Source organism: Anas platyrhynchos, chromosome 8, assembly GCF_047663525.1.
Source record: "Anas platyrhynchos isolate ZD024472 breed Pekin duck chromosome 8, IASCAAS_PekinDuck_T2T, whole genome shotgun sequence".
Lineage (NCBI taxonomy): Eukaryota > Metazoa > Chordata > Aves > Anseriformes > Anatidae > Anas > Anas platyrhynchos.
In genome coordinates this window covers 34,494,431-34,507,397 of record NC_092594.1, presented here as the reverse complement: position 1 = coordinate 34,507,397, position 12,967 = coordinate 34,494,431, and the positions used below count along the sequence as shown (strand labels likewise).

The 12,967-nt window shown below is 49.8% G+C and overlaps 2 protein-coding genes across 4 annotated transcripts in view; one reads left to right on the top strand and one right to left on the bottom strand.

The window, feature by feature from the left end:
* The window catches only part of USP24 (ubiquitin specific peptidase 24), a 60,593-nt gene extending 54,421 nt beyond the window's left edge, over window positions 1-6,172 (top strand). For all 3 annotated transcript variants that reach the window (XM_038182855.2, XM_038182854.2, XM_038182853.2), the window contains 5 exons: window positions 1,766-1,844; window positions 2,445-2,520; window positions 3,026-3,112; window positions 3,440-3,550; window positions 3,713-6,172. In XM_038182855.2, the coding sequence (XP_038038783.1) occupies window positions 1,766-1,844; window positions 2,445-2,520; window positions 3,026-3,112; window positions 3,440-3,550; window positions 3,713-3,775 (416 nt within the window). In that variant the 3' untranslated portion in view covers window positions 3,776-6,172. The remainder of the gene's footprint in view (window positions 1-1,765; window positions 1,845-2,444; window positions 2,521-3,025; window positions 3,113-3,439; window positions 3,551-3,712) is intronic.
* A 2,038-nt stretch (window positions 6,173-8,210) lies between these two features.
* Window positions 8,211-12,474, bottom strand: PCSK9 (proprotein convertase subtilisin/kexin type 9). Its single transcript, XM_038182856.2, has 12 exons — window positions 12,177-12,474; window positions 11,902-12,090; window positions 11,611-11,734; window positions 11,331-11,464; window positions 11,061-11,202; window positions 10,784-10,980; window positions 10,511-10,694; window positions 10,062-10,232; window positions 9,831-9,979; window positions 9,584-9,749; window positions 9,308-9,489; window positions 8,211-9,211 (listed from the first exon to the last, which is right to left on the bottom strand). The coding sequence occupies exons 1-12, from the start codon at window positions 12,342-12,344 to the stop codon at window positions 9,044-9,046; spliced, it is 1,974 nt and encodes a 657-aa protein (XP_038038784.2). The 5' UTR covers window positions 12,345-12,474; the 3' UTR covers window positions 8,211-9,043.
* Between the last annotated feature and the right edge of the window lie 493 nt (window positions 12,475-12,967).

Sequence of the window (12,967 nt, the reverse complement as noted above, 5' to 3'; positions counted from 1 at the left end):
TGTAATCACCAAGTACAGCTTGGGTATCTCTTCTATAGCTGTCTCGATGAGGAGCTGCTTCAGACCATGGCTTTTACCTGAATTTATTTTGGGATCTGGTTTAGTGAGAGACTGTTGCGAAACCATTTGTTGTCGACGGAAGGAAGACACAGACGCTCAATATGAGTGATCAGTGAACTTCGATTTATTGGATAGCTCAGTCGTCTTTTATCTAATTCAATATAATTAGCTCATACATATTGCAAAAGCTAAGCTCATGATTGGTTAGTGCATTTCTCTATTCTATCAGCTAGTTTCCCACCAAAATAACACAGTTAGTACTTTCCCAGCATACCAACAGATATCACGTTCTTGTACCTGAAACCTCCCTGAAACCTCCCTAAAACCTCCCAGAACTTACATTCCTTCCCAGGCTGCATTTACGTATTTTCTCAGGCTCATTTGAGCTGTGTTCGATACTTTGTTAACTTGCGGCCTCCCAGCTGCTCAACATCCACATGACCTACTTCACTTACCCATTCCTCCACAAGAGACAATACCTAGCTTTTTTTTTCTCTTACGCTTCGGTGTTCTTCTGTTTACTAATTTCCATGTATGACTGATAGAGGAGAAGGTAACATGCAGTAGTGTCAGGGATTAATTGGTTATCTTTTTTCTAAGTGGTCCCACTTGAACCAGTCCTATTCTGTATCTTGAGCAATATGTGACCTTTTGTTCTTTTCCTACAGAGAAGAGGTGCAATTATTCAATTAGATTTTTATGTTGAAGGCTTATTGTGTTTTGGTATTAAATCATACATATTTTACAAGAACTGCTGTGAGTTTTGGGAGTGAATGTTGTAGTTTTACCTTGGAGTCTCCTAGCAACAGCACTGAACAGCTTCCAGTTTCACTGCACGCGGCCCGTGACCTATCAGTCACATTGACTGGTCTTACTCCAAGGAAAGAAACCAGCAAACAGTTTTCTGTGGCCCTCAAGGGTGTTAGTGCTTAATTTGCAGTATGCCAGTACGGAGATGTTAATTATCTGCTGTGTTTTGAGAGTAAAACATAGCAATTTGCAGTTCCCTAGCAATTGTTTGCCGCCTGTAGAGGTTTCACGGCAGTATGCTTTGATGTGGAGTGATACGGACAGAGCAACTTCTGAGTGGGAAATCTGCTTGTGGCAGCTCCATGGAAATCTGCTTCTCAGCCAAAGAATTTTGTTACATCAGAATTCATTGTATAGAAAAATTCCTGACTAGGAACTCTGCTGTTTTGCCTGGATCTCCCATAGAAAAGTCTCATGACTGAATCTTGCTACGCTTGTTTGTGTGAAGAAGCATTCACACACGCATTCTTCTAGCATAGCAAGTTCTGATCCAGGAGAAAGCTGGTGGTCTGGGCTGTTTATAGTGGTTTTGAATGGTCTGTTTTTTGTTTTTTCAACTTCAGATACATGTAACCATAGCAATTATCTAACATAGACTGGATTATAGGGGAGGAAAACTGCATTAGGACAGGGCTATTTAAAATTCAGGTACCATGTTTGAAAGAATTACTGCGTTTTCACTTTGATCTATTTTTAATCCAATAGAGTTCCAGAAATAGTCAAAACTGCCAGCAATACAGTAGTGTGTTTAACACATACTCATGCTAACATCTGTAGAAATAACTTTCCCCACCTAAGCTAAAACGTTAGCTTCATCTTCATTGTTTTCAGCCTGGTTGGTACATAGAAATCTGATTTTTGTTCTTTTTTTTAACCCACTTGTTTCTCCTTACAGCCTTGATGCACCACAGCAACCATGTGGACAGCAGTCGGTGTTATCAGTGTGTCAAGTTCCTCGTTACTTTGGCTCAGAAGTGAGTAATAAGGGTTACATAGTTTAGTTTTTATCCCTACCTTAGACTACTCTGTGACTATTTAGGCTGCTTTTTCTACTTTTGATCAGCTTTAGCTTTTGTTACTGTGATGAAAGTGGTGCTCAAAGGTCTTGATATCGCGTGCCTCGGTCTGAAGTGAAATCTGTACCAAGTAGTATCTGAAATAGCAATTATTGGTTTTATATAAGAAATCTGTTTTTAAAGGCAGTGGTCAGCTGCATTCCATGGAGTAGATGCCTAGTACTAAGACCAAGACTAATATAAGAAAACTGTCCCAGCTTTCGTGAAATACTGTGACTGTTGAATTCTGTTTGGTTGGAACTTGGCACATGTCCTGCTGAAGCATAGTTCTGCAATAAGTGTATCTGTAGAGTAGACTACTTTGAGTAAACTTTACTAAACATTTTTGTTCTTGCTAGTCTGGTTAATAACAGAGCTATTTAGCTTGTCAGCCTTTGCAATGATAACAGTGCAGGCAGAAGACAGCAGCATAAAGAAAGAAGCTTTTAGATTATTCTTCCTTTTAACTTTGCCAGAATACCTTGTCCAGTAATAACAAATATAATTTCCATGTCCTAGGTGCCCTACTGCAAAAGATTATTTCAAGGAGAATTCCCACCACTGGAGCTGGGCTGTGCAGTGGCTACAGAAAAAGGTAGTTTGTCTGTAACTTCACAGAAAAACTGACACCTTACTCACAATGAGAATTATGAAACCTCCATTTTTCTACTGCTCCTTGAGATGAGGCTTAAGACAAAAATACAAGCTACTTTATTTTTAACAAGAATGGAGTTAAATATGGTGCATTCAAGAACTTTAAGCCATCAAGTGTTTCAGTAAATATAACCAAATGTGAATGGTCATGATGATTACCTTTCCGCTGCATGTGGTAAAACTTTCAGTGTCAGTGTATTGATGTTAGGTTTCACTTCTTTTTGCTTATGTGTTGATGCAAAGAAACACACCTTGCAAGGTGAATTTCTTAGGAATTACCACAGCTTTACACAAAACACAGCTGTTGACACACATAGCTTTTTCTTCCAAAAAATTATTTTTTGGTTCTTCTCTCTAAACTTAACGTAGGCTGGCCAATACATCCCTTAATAAATATCCAAGGAACTCATACTGTGTTTTTGTGGCTTTCTTGGCTTTTTATACAGATGTCTGAACATTACTGGGCTCCACAGAGTAACGTATCCAATGAAACATCAACTGCAAAAACCTTCCAGCGCACTATTTCAGCACAGGTACGTGTGTCAGTCCTGGGAGATGGTGTTAAACTTGTCTTTTTTTCTTGTCTCATTTTTCAGTTAGTGGCTTTGTGGGAACTTTACTATATTCCAGTGCACTTAAGGCCATTCTTCCCTGACAAGCCTGGATCCTGTGTTTTTTATCTGTAAAAACTAACCTTTAAAGGCTATTAGTCAATACCATACAATTACCTGTGGTGAATCAGCTATCTCGCAACAGCAGCTATATTGTTTTAGAATCAACTTCTAAAACAAAAAAGTGATTGTGAAATGAAGGTATCAGCAGGGCTTCTGACACTGAATCATGAACTGTTTCCAAATCAGGACACGCTGGCCTATGCCACAGCCTTGCTGAATGAGAAAGATCAGTCTGGAAGCAGTAACGGGTCAGAAAGTAGTCCAGCTAATGAGAATGGAGACAGACATCTACAGCAGGTAACTATAAAATAAGGGCATGTTTAACTGGTGCTTTCTGTTAGACAACTTGTTCCTGGGGTTTGGGTCAGGACCATCACTGAATGTAGACGCAATAATTGTGTGCCTTACAAAAAATAACGTACCGTATCTTTCTCCCCCACCCCTTGTGTGTATTGGAAGGGCTCGGAGTCTCCTATGATGATTGGTGAGTCTAAAAGTGACCTTGATGATGTTGACCCGTAAAGGATACCAATGAACGCGAGAGCAGATCAACTCAAACATTTAATGCCTGGTACCTATTGAAACTGGAGTCCCATTGCTTAAGCCATTAGAAAAGTCTGGAAGAGAAATGGCTTTACAGGATCGGTGGCAACACTGGAGGAGGAGGCTGTTTCCCTGAAAGCTAAAAGCATTTTTAGCCACGAAGGCTTCAGATTGATAAACGCTCTAGAAAACTGCATCTTCACCTGCAGTAGCTTATGACAGTCCAGACACCGAAAACAGTTTGTCAAGAAGATTTTATCAAATACACAAACGCTAGTGGTTGAATTTTTATGTGAACATTAAATGAGTGAATGTAAAACTGTTGCTTTTCTGTGATGCTGCAAAAAAAAAAAAAATCTTTTGGTTTTTATACAGAGAAAAACCAGACTGCCCTTATGTATGGAGGGCAAATTTTTAATCTTTCTGATAATATTGAATAGGAATATTCAAATTTCTGTAAAGATGTGTGATGACTTACATTTCATTGTAAAATATTAGTTAAAGAATCGGTTTACATAAGGACTTCTGTATTTAATATGTCTCCTTGCTCATTTATAAAGCTCTTTATTAGAAGGATCAGTAAGATCGCTCTGTGAGGAGAGTGACTCCTTACAGAAAGGTTTGGTCAATGAGCTCTGGAATGGGTTGTCTCTTTGGTATCCTTCCTAAAACCACAGACAACTGGGAAGGGCAATAAAAGAAAAGCTTTGTTCTCTAGGTATGCAAGTTAAAGGATGTTGGTGGATTTAACAAAAAAAAAAAAGTTAATGAGTAGTTTAAAAGAAAAGCACTTTAAAATGGAATTCTGTTGCAGTTTTACTCATTAAATTTTTTACCTTTTGGAGACATATTGAATCAAATGTAGTCTCAATCATGTGATCTGCAATCACTTGCTTATGCTTTGAAATTACTGAGAAAGTTGGTATTGGTTGTATATGATGAATAATTCCTTGCGTGAGGTGGGGACACTGTTGTGCAGATTTTATAGCAATTTTAACATGGGGAAAGAATGATTTGGCTTTGTTTGTATCTTCACTTGACCAGGCAACATTTAAAATATCACGGCTCTTTTGATTTGCTCATAAACAACTGGAAACCAGTTGGGATAACTTGAGCACAGCTTTGTTTTCCACGTCAAATTTAGTTCAGTGACTTCTGGTTCTGGATGCTAGCTTCTTTTGTGCCAACTAACTTCATATTTTGTACATTTTACGTTTGTCACATTTTCTGCACTGCTTTTTGCCTTTATTTATAGATTCTGCCTTACTTTAAAAAATTATCTAAACAAACATGCACAGAAATGGGAGGCATCTTAAGGAGTGCCTGGGTACCTCCAGAATAGACAAATTTGCCAAGTTAAAGGCACAACCAGCCAAAAAGTGCCTTTTTTTTTCTTTCTACATGCTGCTGCTGAACCAAGAGGCAGCAGCCAGCTTTTCACTGTTGTGCACTAATATTGAAATTAACCAGTCATTTCACTGTTGGAAGTAAACATCCGATATGATTTCAGCTGTACAGCTTTATAACTTATTGCGGGTTAAGAGAACTGTTGTCATAAATTGCGAAGAAGCAAGGGTGGCATTGTAGTGAACCTCTCACTTACTTTTCCAAACAATGTCTTCATAGACACATGGCAGAGTTAGCATTTTATAAATGTTTCTGATAATGTGCTGGGACATTTTAAATGTGATGTTTTAAATTAATTTTGAATGAGTCATTTCTTACAGATACCCCTTCTTCCTTCCCCCACCCCCTAACACTTTGTAATGGGTCATGAAACATCACGAGTAGTCAGTACACAGCGGTGATGGTGATGGAAGAAGCTGGTACCGTTCCTATGGGTTGGCACCACTTGTCACTTCAGGTTCCTGTTATTTCCTATGGAAACAACATCCTCGATTACTGCAGGCCCGGAGAAGCATTGCTAGGAGAACAACACCATCAGGATGGCTCATCACCACTGTATACTTGAAACCAATACAAACTTTTTCATGGTTCTGCTCATGCTTGTACAAAGTCAATGGTTATAATTTGCAATAAGATGATACTTGGTCAATTATTTTGGTTTCCAGCTGCTGTCATTTGAACCTGCTGAAGATTATTTTTTGGAAAATAGAGTTCAACAAAACTAGTTTTTGTGTAAATTGTGATGCATTTCTATGTTGTAATTTTTACTGCCAATCTTTTTGGATGAAAATGTTTTTATACAGCTTACACAATGTTCAGTGAGGAGCAGCCGCAGCCTGCCTGTGAGCAGTCGGGGGAGATACTGTCTGATTAATACGTAGACATTTGGCACTGGAAAAATTAGGCAGTCTTGATGAACAGTCTTGGGATTCCTGGTCAATGGAATAAAGTTATTCCTTTCACAGAAAACTAGTGTAATCTTTAGACCGCACGTACACTACAGCATTGTCTTGTTGATCCTCTTATCTCCCAACTTCTTAAGCTGCTCCTCCAGATAAGGAGCTCTGAGGGGTTACCCTGCTTACCGGTTTGGCACCTGCCCAGAGGAAAGCAAAGCAGCTGCGTAGTCTCCGGAGCTGTACTGATGCAAGGCTTTATGCTATGGCATGTTCTGATGCGCTGTCAGATTTGTACAGTGTGTGATTTCTTCTCCTGACCTTCTTAGCAGAAAGACTTACCCTGGCTGTGCTTGCAGTCGGGGATTAGATCGGCTTTTGTGTGTCAGATAGCAAGATTAGCGGGAGATCTGAGTTCGCAGTAGTACTGCCTTGTCTGTTGGCAGAGCTGCTGTGCTGCTATCCCCTGGTCACCTTTCTCCTTTCCTCTGTGAGCAGAACTAGAGCTGGCAGCCCCAGCCCTGCCCTCCTGCCAGCTGCCTTTGTCCTACAGTCTGAGCACAAGGGCTTGTATTGGAAGCAAAAACTCCCCTGGCAGTGCCCATCCTGGGAGCAGGGGCTGGGGCTTGCAAACAACCTGTGCTGCTGCTGATGGGACTGCCCACAGCTGTCCCTGGGAGAGCATCAGGGCAGCAAGCAGCACAAATTCTGGGGGTAAGTCGTGGCTGCTGGTAGCTGCAGTGAGGTGCATCTGTGCTCTGAAGCGCCCTTTCCTAGCACCTTCCTTTGTGGTCCATTGCTTCCCCCTCCATAAAAGCATTTTCAGGCCTCTGACCTCGTGTGAGCAGTGAAGTGGAAAGGCTGCCTGGTTATCCCTCCGCAGGAGCTCAGCATCCTTCAGCTTCACTTTGCTTTTTTAAAGCTTGATCTCCAGAACAAATAAGAACAATCTTTCTGCTTACCCACACACGGGCTCCTAAGCGAGAGCTAATCTTGTTCGATACTGCTTTCCTTCGCTGGCTTTGTGTGAGCAGACTTGACCTGAGCCGTGAAAGCTGCATCTGGCGTATGGCTGTGTGAGCATCCTCACCCACTGCGGGGAGCAGGACCTGCCCTCCTGGGGAAACCAGCGGCAGTGAAGGAGCTGGTGTGTGTTTTGAAGCACCTCGTACCTCTGATCTGAGCAGTGCTGGCTCTGACAGAGCTCCTCCGAGGCTTACAGCCCTCTCTTTCTGTCCCCCTGTGCGAATGTGAGGTTAAAGCTTATAAAATTACGGGTTGTAATTCTGTACACGTGTTATGTAATTGCATGTTTACACAAGGGCTGGGCTTTCGCCATCTTTAGGTAAGGAGTTAGAAGGTGTTTAAGCCTTACAGAGCGCTGCTTTCCGCCCGGCCTCTGTCTTCCCTGGCCCATTAAAGCTGGAGAAATGGCTCCTCTCTGTGAGAGACGTCTTAGCGGAGGAAAACACACCCAAAACTTGACAGGTTAACCTGCTGCTTGCGCTCACGAGCTCTGTTTTTTCATCTTTCCTCAGGTAACGCCACACAAATTAGGTATTGGGGTAACAGGAGGCTGCTAATCACCCCCAAACAGCACAATGCTGCTTTGGTGGCTCCTGGCACCTCTGCCACTGCTGCCCCTTTCCGAGCACCTACCCTTCACCTTCCCACCGGGGCTCCGAGCCTCACCCAGGGAAGCCCGGTGTTCATACCAGCAGCAGAAAGCTCAAGGGCACATTCCCCGAAGTTGTTTCCACAATTGGAGCCTCTTGTCCCACCGCTGTTTTGAAAACAAACTTGTGCAGTTCCTGCATCTGCACAGGACAGCACCAACCAGCCCCTGGGTGCTGCAGCTCGGGCTAGCCGGGGGCAAGGCGAGGGTGCCCGTGCCATCTGTGCTGGCCTCGGAGGTTGCTGGCCAGCCTTTAGAGGATGATCAAGCCCCGGGTGCTGTCTCACTAACGAAGCAGAGCTCGTTTGGGGGAGCAGTGCAGGTCTCCAGGCACCCATGTCCCTCTGGACGGGTGCCAGCTCCCCCGTCCTGGTGGGCAGCCCCGCGTCCCGCTGCCCCATGGGGATATATCTGAAGGCAGAGCACAGACTGTATCTACCAAGCACCGTTCTCTGAGTTTTATTGTTAAAAGACATTTTATAAATGTTTATTTATAATACTCTGAATAAATATATAAGGTACAAAGGTAAAAACTGAAGCACTGTGAAGGATTTTCTTCTTTCATTTTTCTTTTTTTAAAAAAATAAAAAATACAGCCAGTTTTGTAAGACTTGGGAAGCCCTGGAACAAAAACCATTAAAGCAACACGTAGCACCAGCAGGTCATCAACTCTGATTTCAACATCAACAAAAAGCCACACTAACAAAGCAGTAGCTGATTTGGTAGCAATGCAGATTAAAATCTAATTAAACAGACTTTTAAAACTAGAACTCTTACACTTGGCTAAAAAGTAAAGGGGTCTCCCAAATACCTGAGTACACAGTTTTAAAACCACCCTGAATGGCTGGACGATGATTCACCGGGTGCGAAGCTGCGTTAGATGAAACCTAAGGAGCAACCAGCCAGGAGCACTCCTCACTTTTATATATATATATATAAAGGAGGGGATTTTCTCATATGCTTTGTGACAACACAAACAGCCTCGGGACAGCTTATACAGTCGGGGTAGGTATAGGAATGTGTAGAAATGTGGCAGGGAAATGCAGCAGGGCTTTGGATGTGTGGTGGCTGCTTGGAGAGCTGCCCCGTGGCCTGTACCGGGGGGCTCGGCCAGGCCCCAACCACCACACGGTTGTGCTCCTGTGGTGATGCTTTCTCACATGCCCTGCACAAGCAGGAGCTCATCCTGTCACCAAAACAGGCTGGCACCTGCATGTGGCTACGTGTCGCAGCATGGCACGGCCACCCCGGTGTGGGCTCGGCCTGTCCCTACTGCCGGCTCCGGCAGCAAATGGCGACGGCCGCAGCCGCCCGGCTGCCAGCGGCGCTCACTGCCACGCAGCTGTCGTCCACGGCGTAGGACCCCAAGGTGCCGGGGCCCTGGGAGTAGGCACTGCAGCCCGTCAGCGTCCAGCCGTCGTCACAGGACACCGTCACCTAGGCGGGGAAGGACGTCACCCTCCACGGGTCACCAAAGGGGGGCCATCTGCCTGTCCCCGATGGTCCCCGGGGCTGGTGTGACGCCCTCCCTACCTTCTCGGCAGAGCCCTGGGGTGCGTGCTCCTTCACCCGGCACTCCAGCGTGGCAGCAGGGCAGCAGGACGCGTGTGCCATCACTCCTGTTCCCCCAGCACAGTGGCCAGGCCCGGTCCCTGGCCCCGGCATGGGTCTGCCGCCATCACCCAGAGTGGCAGAGGGGGAGTGGAAGCTGCAGCCTGTTAATGGCAGAGGGGACGTCAAAGGGGATGTCCCCGCTGAGCCCCATGCCCACAGCCCCAAGGGTCTGTGAGCCGTGTTTTTGGGCCTTACCAGTCAGCACGTGGTCCTGCGGGAAGCAGCCAGCCCCCTCGGCTGCCTGCGAGCTGGCGTTGATCCGGCACTCGGCCTTGGGCCACGTGCAGCACCTGGCGATGGCGTAGACGCCTTGGCCCCAAAAAGCGTTGTGGGCCACGCACTGCTTCCTCCCCTCCTTGTCCTGCGGCCAGGAGAGCACACAGCATCACCAGGGGGGCACCCCATGGGCAGCGTTTTTGGGGTGCCAGGCACCTCGCCTCACCTCCATGTGCTCGCCGAATCGCCGGCCACTGCGGGAGAAGCTGGAGCAGCTGAGCATCTCCTCGTCCCTGGCACAGCGAGCCACAGCCGTGGCGTGCCGGGTGAGCCCCGAGCGTGCCGACCACACCGAGCGGCAGTACAGCTGCTCATCTGCAACGGGGCAGGCACCGTCAGCCCTTAGTGGCACCCGGAGCCCCGTGGCAGAGCTTTAGGGACACCTCGGGGTCTTTACCTGCACCCAGCCGGTTGGGCAGCCCCGCCACGCTGTTGGGCGTCTGGAGCCGCTGCTCCTCGGGGAACCAGCCCGGGTTGATGGCGTTCTTGGTGGCGAAGTGCAGGAGGCGCTGCCGGAGCTCGGCGAGGCTCAGGCCAGGCTCGGCGCTGAGCAGCATGGCTGCGATGCCTGGAGGGTTGTGTGGGCATCAGCACGGCGCTGCTGAACAACAGGGGCCAGGGCTGGGGCCCCCAGGGATGCCCACCCCTGATGGGCACCCAGCTGGGACCCAGAGAGGGGACAACAGGACCACAGGAGGTGCCATGCGAGAAGAACTCGCAGCAGCCCATCCTCTGCACACACAGGGCATTCGAAGTCCTTGCAGGCCCCAAATGAGCCAAACACGCCCAAAACGGCAAAAAAATGCCCCCACTCCACACATCCCAGGCCCCCAGCGCCCCACTCGCCTGCCACGTGCGCGGCCGCCTGCGACGTGCCGCTCTGCGCCGTGAAGCACGTGCTGCAGTCGCTGGAGGCACCGATGATGTCGTCCCCCGGGGCAAACAGGTCCACGCAGCGCCCGAAATTGGTGCCCAGGGTGCCAATGGAGGCGGGCTGGTCCTCTCTGTTGGTCGCCCCCACCGTGATGACCTGTGGATTGGGGGGTGGCAGGGGGGGATGCGGGCTGGCAGCACATCCCCACGTGTCCCCACGCCTCGGGGAACCCACCCAGCCCCTACCTCTGGCTCGGATGCTGGCGAGTACAGGCAGGCGTCGTCCTTGTAGTTACCAGCGGCCGCGACCATCACCACCCCCATCTGCACCAGCCGGCGGCAGCCAGCATTCAGCACACGGCTGTAGGCACCGGCGAAGGGCAGCAGCACCACCGGCGGCGCGTAGGGCTGAGCCTCCAGCGTCGTCTTGATGAACTCCAGACCTGGGGAACAGGACGAGGGATGGGACGATGGCAGGACAGGCCCTCGGGGAGTGCTCCCCTGTCCCGGCTGGGGCACTCACCAATGAGGGTGCCGCTGACGGTGCCCTTCCCCTGGCAGTTCAGCACGCGCAGGCTGTGGATGTTGGCACCCGTGGCCACGCCGGCGTCGCGCCCGCTCAGCACCCCGGCCGTGTGGGTCCCGTGGCTGTCACACTTGCTGGCCTGGCGCAGGCAATCCATAGCATCACAGCGGGTTTGTAACACCCCAGCGCCCTCCCCAGCCCTCCCCTTGTGCTTTGCTTTTTCCCTATGGCAATGAAAGGCTGCAGCAGCAGCCCCCGCGGGCTCACCTGCCTGTGGAAGCGGGTGCCGTCCTCCTCGGGGACATTCTCGAAGTCGGTCACAAGCACCCTGCCCTCGATCTCCCGGTGGGTGCTCTGCACGCTGGTGTCCAGCAGGTAAATCTCCACCTGGTCACCTTTATCTGCCAGGAACGGGGTCAGGGGAAAAGGCAACAACCACCATGGTCAGCCCGGGCCTTCTGGGATGCTCCCGAAATTGGGCCGGGAGCAGACAGCTCAGCATCCTTCCCCAGAGCCCCAAGGTCCTGCCCAGTGCCCCAACACTTACTGGGAGGGCTGTAGGCACCCGAGCTGGGCTGCGGCGGCACGATCCTGCCCAGGTTCCAGGGGATGCTCTGCGCAAAGACGTAGGCATCCTCCTCCACGTACTCCACGTGCGGCAGCTTCAGGGCCTGCGGGGAGGCACAGCATCTCCCTCACCACCCGGCTCATGCCTCGAAGGCTTCACAAAGGTGGCAACAACCCGCAGGTCCTTTCAGAAACCCTCCAGGGCTGGGGACGGAGCTAGGTGCCCCTCACCCTGGCACCCAGCACCCAGCAGATGGGTGTCCCAGCGTACCATGTCCAGGACGTCGCTGCTCATCTTCACCAGGAAGGCGGGCAGGAGGTGGAAGACGTGCAGCAGCTCGGTGAGGTAGCCGTGCCGGGCCGCCCACACCTGCAGCCTCCTCGCCGTGCCCCGCACCTCGGCCTCGCCGCTGCCCTCCCGCAGCACCACCACGTAGCGCCCGGGCAGCCGCCACGACGCCTGCGGGGACACGAGCGCTCAGCATCAGGAGGGTGAAGGAGACAGGGGACACACATAACCACCACCCCGACCACCCCGCTCCTCACCTTGGTGGCACGATGGAAGGCGGCGTGCCCTGGGGCAGCCCTGACGGCCGCCACCACCTCCTCATCAGCCCCGAGGGCCAGCACCAGCTCCTCCGCCAGCTCCTCCACCGCCGCCACCTTCACCGCTGCCGCCAGCAGCAGCAGCACCAGCGGTGGCACCAGCACCATGGCCCCGATGTCCCTAATGTCCCTGAGGGCTCTGACCCAGCCAGGAACCTCAGCACTGGGCACCCCCGAGCCCCTCGCAGCCGCTGGGTGCGGGGTCGCTGCCGGTGCGACGGGGCGGGCGCGGGGAGGATCACGCCACCGCCAGTCCCATCGGGCCACCGGGGCGAGTTAACCAGTAACGGGGCCACAGCCCGCGGAGGGCAGCGACACGGTGGTGCTGAGCTGGTAAATCCGTCAGGCTCAGCCCTTTTTAGCAGAGAAATCCCCCCCTCCACATCCCCCCGCTGCAGCGAGCCGAGCGCTGAGGCCGGAGGGGAAGGGGCTGGGAGCTTTTCTGTGCCTCTCTCTCGCCGGCGGAGGTTGGAGGTGGATTTTCTGAGAAAATCCTGTTTAGGCGTTTTTTTACAGAGCCGTCACAGCAGCATGCACGTATAGATATATATATTTATTTATTTGTGTGTGTAATATGGATATGTGTGCGTAAGATGTGTAATGCATGTGCGTGTGTGTGCAATATTAATGTGTGTGTGTCCTTGGACACTGCCCTTCCCCGCCCCCTGCATCATCGGTTTCTGAGAGATGGGGTTTTGTTTAAAAAAAGATCACTTAGAAACAGCCAAAAA